The sequence below is a fragment of the Caenorhabditis briggsae genome (assembly GCF_000004555.2).
Source record: "Caenorhabditis briggsae complete genome, chrI, whole genome shotgun sequence".
NCBI lineage: Eukaryota > Metazoa > Nematoda > Chromadorea > Rhabditida > Rhabditidae > Caenorhabditis > Caenorhabditis briggsae.
This window is the reverse complement of record NC_013489.2, coordinates 12,665,190-12,674,258: the sequence shown is the minus strand read 5'-3', so window position 1 is coordinate 12,674,258 and position 9,069 is coordinate 12,665,190. Positions and strand designations below refer to the sequence as shown.

General features: G+C 38.0%; 2 protein-coding genes across 2 annotated transcripts in view; both read left to right on the top strand.

Moving 5' to 3' along the window:
* Window positions 1–1,757, top strand: part of Cbr-eya-1 — a gene marked incomplete at both ends in the record, with an annotated part of 6,258 nt that extends 4,501 nt beyond the window's left edge. Inside the window, 2 exons of the mRNA XM_002646380.1 lie at window positions 677–1,047; window positions 1,671–1,757. Coding sequence (XP_002646426.1) covers window positions 677–1,047; window positions 1,671–1,757 — 458 coding nt within the window. The remainder of the gene's footprint in view (window positions 1–676; window positions 1,048–1,670) is intronic.
* Window positions 1,758–3,827: 2,070 nt separating this feature from the next.
* On the top strand, window positions 3,828–8,873 carry CBG18806 (the record flags this gene model as incomplete). Its single annotated transcript, XM_002646379.2, has 4 exons — window positions 3,828–3,880; window positions 6,539–6,635; window positions 6,736–7,195; window positions 8,545–8,873. 4 exons carry the CDS (start codon window positions 3,828–3,830, stop codon window positions 8,871–8,873), a joined length of 939 nt encoding a protein of 312 aa, XP_002646425.2.
* Between the last annotated feature and the right edge of the window lie 196 nt (window positions 8,874–9,069).

Sequence of the window (9,069 nt, the reverse complement as noted above, 5' to 3'; positions counted from 1 at the left end):
CACTTCGAAGTTTGGAGAGACGCAGACAGCAAGACTGCCTTGTCGTCTGCGCACTCTTCCTTGCCAACACTCTCTCGCCTTCAAAACTTCAAATCGCTGTATCTCGGCTCCCAGGAAAGCTAGAAGCTTGCTTTTTTCACAAAAATGTGTCAGAAAACTTGAATTTACAATTGACATTTAAGAATCGTTGCTTTCAAATTCTCCAAGCTGGGCTTTCAGCCGGCACTCTACGCTGTTGAATTTTCCAGAAGTTTGAAATTTCTATTCTTTTATCTTTTTGGATGTCCAACATGAAAGAAAGTCTCCAGAAATTGAGAATTCTGTATATTCCGAACATCTCAAAAATTCGAACCTTTATCATGGAAATCCGAAGTTTTAAATTTTGAAATCTGGGACACTCGCAAATTTATGTTCGAAACCTGAGAAAGCCTGAAAAAAAAACCCAGATTAGTAAAAAAATCATCACTCTAGCACATCTGGGAGCCGAGATGCAAGGCTTTGAAGTTTAGAGAGATACAGACAGCTAGAGTGTCTAGTTGTCTGCCCTCTCCTCTCTCCACAGTTTCTTGCCCTCAAACTTCGAATTCTTGTTTCTCGGCTTCCAGGTGATCTAGAAATGTGGTTCTTGGACCATGTAGCGTCTAGAAAATCCTATTTTCAATTTCTCTATTTTCAGACCTCCTCGAACGAATTGGACTGGTCAATCGGGGAGCCGAACTCTCCCAATACGCACTCCAGCTTCTTGCCTACAACAACTGCGGTCAGCGATGGCAATGCGCTCAAAGATGTATGGATTTGGTAGTGGAACGATCAAAAATTTCCGCTGACAAATATGCGAACGTTGTTTTGACAAGTGATGGAGTCGTCCAAGGAGCCGCTGAGCTCCTGATTGCTGGGCTCAACGGAGCCGTGCCCATTGAGAATATTTATTCGACACTGAAACAGGGAAAAGAGTCGATTTTCGAGAAGATTCAGACGAGATATGGGAAAAAGTGCAGTTTCATTTATGTGACGTCCAGAGATACATCGAGAGATGTCGCGAAGAGAGTGAGTGGATTTTTTTTTGTTGAAATTTTTATATAATTTGAAAAATATGAAAAATGAGAATTTGTTATGTCAAAAAATCACATTTCTAGCTCACCCGGAAGCCGAGATATAGCAATTTGAAGTTTAGGCAACAATAGAGTATGGGGATAGGAGAGAGCGCAGACAACGAGACATTCTAACTGCCTGCGTCTCTCCGAAACTTCGAAGGGTCATATCTCGGCTCCCAGAGAAGCTATAAACATGATTTTTCCAGAAGACAGAAATCCAAGACTTTTAAATTTTGAAAACCTAAAACATTTCAGAAATCTTGTCATAATTTTTTTGAAATCAGAATTTCTGCAAAAATTCTGAAAAAGTTCCAAAACTAACACAAATTAGTGAAAGAATCACATTCCTATCTCAACTAGAAGCTGAGATACAGTGCTTTGAAGTTTGGAGAGACGCAGACAGTTAGAGTGTCTCGCTGTCTGCGCTCTCCCTCTTTCCACACACTCCTTCGCCTTTACAACGCCAAGTGACCGTATCTCGGCTCCCGGATGAGCTAGAAACCTGCTTTTTTCACTATTCTGTGAATTTTGAAAAGTTCTTTCTGATAAAATAAAAAATATTTAAAAAATTTCAAGCTCTCCATCCCCGTCTGGCCTCTCCAATCCAACAATGATCTCGACAAATTGTACAACGCTCAAGAGAGATATTTGCTCGGTGGATAAATCTAATTTCAAAGTTCTTCTTTTTTTTCTCAAAATGTTGCTTTTTTAATAAATCCGGGTATCACTTTTTTTTGTTCCATTGTATTAATTTTCTCTAAATTTTTTAGTTTTGATATTCTGAAAATTGTATTTTTCCCCAAAATTAGTATTAATAAAATTTGTATACTTTTTTGAACAATGGGTCTTTTCAGGAAAAATATGAATAATTTATTAGAAAATTAACATAAAAATCCCGAAAATATTGTCAAAACCGAAAGATAGATGTTTGGAAAGATAGAAATTTCAAAGATGAAATTTCTAATTCTACTGATTTTCGCTGGATTTTCTGAAGGTTGTTTGGTGGTGAAAATTGGTAAGAATCTGAGTTTTCAATTTTTTGAAATTTGTTTTGGAAGAAACTACACAATTCAGTGAAAAAATCACGTTTCTAGCTCATCTGGGAGCCGAGATACATCCATTTGAAGTTTCGGAGAGATGCAGACAGTTAGAGTGTCTAGCTGTCTGCGTTCTCCTCTCTCCAAACACTCTCTCGCCTCCAAAACTTCGAATGACTTTATCTCAGCTCTCAGATGAGCTAGAAACTGGATGTTTTGATCAATTTGTGCTTGGAAACTCGATTTTTTAGAATGTTTGAATACGAGAATCTCTCTTCAGCTCCCTGTCCCCCAACGTTGTCAAATACGCCGGATACTATGAAGAAATAGTTTCGTATCCAATCTCCACTCCAACAATCATGCAAAATGGATGTACAGTCCAGATGAGTTGTTCATCGGGGGATCTGATATTGCTCCACCCCGATGAGGTTTTGGCAAACGTTGATGGTTTCCAATGCGATAGAAATAGAAAAATCTGGAAGCGTTCCGATGGTTATGAGCTCAAAGGACTGTATGGGACTTGTTGGGAGACAGGTAGTTTTTTCACAAACAGTGCTAAATAGATGTTTTTTTAAACTTTTTATAACTGAAATCGGTTATAACTTTATATAACTTTTTATAACTGAATTCTCAGCCAAGCTATGGCCGTTTGTAACCACTCACCTAGAAATTGCAGTTTCTAGGCCAACGTTAAGTTTGAACAATAGTAATTGTATATGTGATTGATAGTTTTAAAATTGAGGTGTTTTTAACACTTTTCCAAACACAAATCAGTCAATTATGAGCAAAATTATGGCAGTTTGTAACCAGTGGCCTAGAAAATACAAAATCTAGGCCATCATTTTCCAACGCTCGTAATTTAGCTTGAAATTAAAACTTCGAATGACTATATCTCAGCTTTTTGTTAATTGGAAGCTCGCATTTTCAAAAACCTTTAAATTTCTGAAAATCTGAAAATCTGAAATTTGGAAAATGGGAAACATTGTTCAAGAATCAAAAAGCTTCAAAAACTACACAAATTACCAAAAAGATAACGCTTCTAGCTCACCTGAGAGCCGAGATACAGCGTTTAGGAGTTTGAAGAGACGCAGACAGTTAGAGTGTCTCGTCGTCTGCGCTCTCCCCTTCCTACACAATCTCTAACCCTCCCGAATTTCGAATAGCTGTATCTCGCCTCCTAGATAATTTTTTTTCTGAAAATCTGAAATTCAAGAAACATTTCTGTTTAAAAAAAATCGTGGAAAGGGGAGAGCGCAGAGAACGAGACACTCTAACTGTCTGCGTCTCTTCAAACTCCTAAGCGCAGTATCTCGGCTCTCAGTTGAGCTAGAAGCGTCATTGTTTCACTAATCGGCAAAGTTTTAGAGTATTCTCTGATTTCGGATGTCATTTCTTAAGAATTCAAATTTTTCACCAAAGTATAAGCATTTTTGGAATTTTCCAGACTTTCGGAAATTTCTAAAATTTGAAATCTTCCAGGTTACACCTCCAGAAAGATTTTCAGATTAAAAAAAATAGAAAAGTCGGCTGAAAAAAATCGGTTACAAGTTTCTGGAATAATTTTCCCACGGGGAACATGAATATGTTTCTGATTTGATTTTCGAAAGTTTTGTGTGTCCAAACACTTCTAGCAGCCCAAAAATTTAAGGATTTGTGTAACAGGGGTCGTGTTACAAGTCGATATTTTGCGCAAACGATGGGTTTAAGGATTTGTACTATTCTGAGTTTGGAAGCAGAGATGCGAACTTTGTATGTTTTCTTCTTAATTCTTCATTAAAAAATTCATTATTTTGCAAAAAGTTTGAGGTTACTAGCTCATCTAGGAGCCGAGATACAGCAATTCGTAGTTCTGGAGGCGAGAGAGTGTGTGGAAAGGGGAAAGACGCAGACAACGAGACACTCTAACTGCCGGCGTCTCTTTAAACTTCAAACGGCTGTATCTCGACTCTCAGATGAGCTAGAGACGTGTTTTTTCACCATTCTGCTTTGTTTTTAAAGCGCTTTCAGAATTTCAGAATTTTAATTTTTGAAAGACGCTTGACTTTTCAGATGTTAATGTATTGAACCACCTGCGTCTCTCTAAACTTTGGAGTGGTGTATCTCGGCTCACAGTGAAGCTAGAAAGCTCACTTTTTGACAGAAATGTGTGATTTGTTCAAACTTCGAATATCTCCTCTGATATCTTTTCTATTACTATCATTTGTTGAAAAAATAAATCTGGTTCTTTTGTTGAAACTTCATTTTTGAAAATACAACAAAAAACAAGTGTCTCAATACTTTTCAGCCACCCTGTAAAATTAGGTTCGTGAATTTTTTGAAATTCAAATTTTCTGTAAATTTGGAAAAACAAACCTAAAAGAAGTCAGAATTTCCCTCCCTAATCCTGTGTGTTACGTCACATACCTATATCAACTTTTTTCAGTAACAAATCCCATAAAATATTGCTAATCTTATCCTCGGTGCCTCGGTGCTCGGCGCGGTGCTTATCCTCAGTATCTATCCTTTCACAGGAAATTGAAGGATTACGCTTACACTTTTTTCGCTCTTTTTTCTCATTATTCGCTTAAAAATGGGCTTTTTTTTGGACGACGAAAGTTTTGTACTTTTTTTGGGAAGACCTACAGTAATCCCAATTTTGGAAAGTTTACAGTACTCCCCATTTCCATGAATTTCAGCTAAAAAATTTGCTGCTATTTTTCGCTGAAACTTTTCACAGATTAAGTGCAAAAATCAGGTGACTTGTGACACAAAAAAATGGGGTGTGGGAAAAAAAACGGAAATTGGATTTTTTCGGCCTAAATTTTTTGTTGCAATTTTTATTTGGGAGAAACTGCTTTTTTTTTATATTGCTGATTCTGAAAATTTGAGAAAATTAGGTTATTTTAGGAAAAGTTAGGCCACCATGGAGAAAGTTAGGCCATCATGGAATCTGTCAGGCCCCCTTGACGAAGTAAGGCGGTCCGGGAAAAGTTAGGCTATCATGGAAAAAGTTAGGCCACCTTGGAAAAATTTAGGCCATCATGGAATATGTTAGGCCCCCTGACAAAGTAAGGCGGTCCGGGAAAAGTTAGGCTATCATGGAAAAAGTTAGGCCACCATGGAAAAAGTTAGGCCACTATGAACCAAAGGTTCACTTATGAGAAAAGCTCATTTTTGAGAAAGTTGGGATATTCCAGAAAAAGTTAGGCCAACTCTTGGAAAAAACTAGACCACCCGGGCAAAAAAAAACATTAGTTTACCTAGGAAAAATCTAGGCCACCTTGGAAAAAGTTAGGCCACCATGGATCGACGGCTCATTTTCAGGAAAAAACAGGTCATCCTTAAAGTCAGGCCATCCTGGGAAATCTCATATAACCATAGAAAAAAGTTAGGCCACCATGAACCATTTGTTCAGTTTTGAGAAAAGCTCATTTTTGGAAATGTTAGGCCACCACGGAGCAAGTTAGGCCACCTTGAAAAATCAGGCCAACCTTTCAAAAAGTTAGGCCATCATGAAAATGTTAGATCCCCTGGCAAAGGAAGACGGTCCGGGAAAAGTTAAGCCACCATGGAAAAAGTTAGGCTATCCTGGAAAAAGTAAGGCCAACATAGGAAAAGTTAGGCCATCCTAGAAATAGTTAGGCTACCATGCACCAATTTTATGACTTCCAGAAAAGTTAATTTTTGGGGAAAGTTAGGCCGCCATGGAAAACGTTTGGCCATCATGGAGAAAGTTAGGCCACCTTGGAAAAAGCTAGGCCAGCCTGAGAAAAGTTAGGCCATCCTAGAAATAGTTAGGCCACTAATAAAAAGGTTAGGCCATGGTCAAAAAATTTTATTTTTCGCCTTTCAAACTTCCCCCTTTCTACGTATTTCCCAAAAAAAATTCCCAATTTAACTTTTTTGGAAATTTCTGAAATCATCTTCATTTTTCTATTTTTTCATGAACAATTCAAGCAGAAATCTTCGCGTTTTTAGTCATATTTTAGGAGATAATCAACACCTGTTTTATGTTTTCATGCGGAAATTTTTAGTTTTTCTGAATTATTCAATTTCTGAAATTCAAAGGTTCTGATTCTAAGATTCTGAGATTCTGAGATTCTGAATTCCTGAATTTCTGAATCTCGAAATTTCGATTCCAGAAAAAAATTAATTTTGAGAAATTTAAGAACCTTCTTATTTGAATTTTATTGAAAAATTTCCCTTTTTGGGTTACTGTAGTTTTTGAACCACTCTAGTTTTCATTTTGGGGTTACTGTAGCCTTCATAGGTTACTGTAGAACTATTGTAGTGAGGAGGTTACGGTAGTCTTTTCGATTTCATCTTCAGTTCTTTTAGGATTACTGTAACTGTTACCAGGCTACTTTTGGATTACTGTACTTTTTGGATTACTATACCTCGAAAACTTCTAGAACTTCTAAATTCCAGGAAACCAGCGAATTTGAGGAAAATCATGAAGAAGGGACTTCCAGATGAAATTTTAAAAATTCTAGAAGAGAGCAAGCTGGATGTGATTATAAAAATGGTCAGTTTGAATTCTAAACTTGGCGCGAAATTCAAAAATTTCAAAAAAAGAGCTTAAAATGTTTAAAATTCTAAAATTCTAAAATTCTAAACTTTTCCAGGAAAAGTTCCGTCTCTTCAACGGGACCACCTACGAAAAACTGAAGAGGGAACGTTTGGGACGGACCCGGACCTCCAAACCGAACATGGAAAAATTGGCGCCAACCGATATTTTCTATAAAAAATCCAACTCGAATTTTGCGTTCACCATTGGCAACAAGAACATTTTCAAAGTGTCAGAAAAGGAGAAAAATCTGGTGTACCTTCTAACCGGACCATTTTTGGGTCAATCGGAAAAGAATTTCGGAATTCCAGATGGTGCAAAGTCCATTTCTTTTGTTCACCAGGGATTTGAGTTCGCTTCCAATAACTGCATGAGTTTTAAGCCGACGTTTGAGGTGGAGAACCCGGAAAATTGTTATATGGAGTACTATTTTAAAAGTCCGGACGTTCAAATTGCTTATTGGAAGGAGAAGGATCAGGCGCCACGTGTGGCTGGAGTTTGTTGGTGGTTTGGAAGAGGTGAGTAGTGGGGAAAGTTAGGCCATGACTTGAGAAAGCTGGGTCATGTCCTGGGAAAATTAGGATAAGTTTTGGGAAAGTCAGGTCATATTTCATAGAAAAATTAAAGAATAGCACATGCAATAGCTACAGTAATCCTTCACTTGGAAAGTCGATGTCTCCTTCTGAGGGGAAAAAGTTAAACCATGCACTTGCAAAGTTAAGCCACAGCTTTGATTAGTTAGGGCATGAATTAGGATAGCTTGGAAGAGGTGGAGAAAGTAAGGCCACGGCGTTGGGAAGTTATGACAGCGCCATTGGAAAATCAGGCCACGTCCTAAGAAAGCTAGGCCATGGAATTTGAGAGTTAAGCTGTCGTGGAGAAAGTTAGGCCATAGCTTTTGAGTAAGACCATAGGAAAGCTAGGCCGTGATATTGGAAAGTTTGGTCACTTTGTTTTGAAAGTTCGCCCACCCTAGAGAAACCTCGGCCATGCCATGGGAAAGTTAGGCCACCAACCTTTGGTGAATCTTTGGTTCATAGTGGCCTAACTTTTTCCATGATAGCCTAATGAAATGCTCGGAAACGGTCTTTCTTTAGTGGGAGATGTATGGTCATTGCATAGAAAATTAGGTCGTCAATGAGAACAATTAAATAATATCATATTCCAAATCTACAGTAATTCTTGATTTTGAAAGTTTAAAGGCGGAGGAACAGGAGATTTTTCGTAGTTTTTTTGTAGCTAGAGTATGCATTCTACCGTGACGGTGTACAACGCTTAATGTCACTCTGCGTACAGCTGTCGTCCCCGCCTTTATGTATGCAATCGGGCGTGCGCTTTCTCTTTGCCCGCGTGGCTCAGTCGGTAGCGGCGCCGCACCCTCAATCATCGCCCTCACAAGTTCAACTCCTCGAGGAGCATCTTTGAACGAAATTTCGAGAAAATAATTTTTTTCATGTCCCCCCACCTTTAAGGAAAAAAGAAAAATATTTAAAAATCCTGGGGTTTTCGTTTCTTTGCAAAAAGCAAAAAAAAATGCAAGTTTTGAAGTAACCAAAAAAAATGAGAAAAAGCGAAAAATGCAGTCATATGCTCAAATTAGGGGTGTGGGAAACCGGAAAAATTGATCAAAAACATGTGAAAAATACTTCGTTGGTGGTCTGAAAACGATCTTGGACGAGAAATGGAAAAGTTAGGCCATCTAGCAAAACCTAAGTTAGGCCCCAAAAACTAGGCCAAAATTGGGACAGCTAGGTCACTATAAACAAATGAATTTCGGCTTGTCTTGGGGTCTGAAAATCAAAATTTTTATTGCTAAAATTGTCAAGACTGGCTCAACAATCTCAAAAAAAAACCGTTTTTTTTGCAGATTCCGACGAACAATACAATCTTTGCACAATTTTTGAAATTGAACGGGACCAACTACTCGAAGATATCTATAAACTCCGTCGAGAGCTCAAAAACCAAGCAAAATCCGATAGAATTGCTCAACAAAACACAGAATCTCTAGTTAATTGCCCAATTTTGAAGATATGTGAAACTATGGAAGGCGAGAAAAGAGTCCAAATGAGATACGAGCTGGCAAATCGCGAGAAATTGGAGGAGAATTTGAAAGAAATCGGAGAAATCGAAGCTGTCATGGATGGTTTGGTTGAGGTGGTGGCGCAGAAAATCAAAGGATATTTGCCGTTTGTGTGATTTCTCTCTTTTTGGAAATTCCTATTTTTCCTGAAGCTCCGCTAGTTGTTTTTCCCAGATATTCCAGATTTGCCTGATTTTCTTTCTGAAATTACTGTTATTTTTTTTGTGAATTTTCTATCTGAATTTCCAGATTTTCTTGGCTTCTTTTTCCAAAACTTTTTGTCCCTTTTCCTGTCTTTGCTGTCTAATCTGT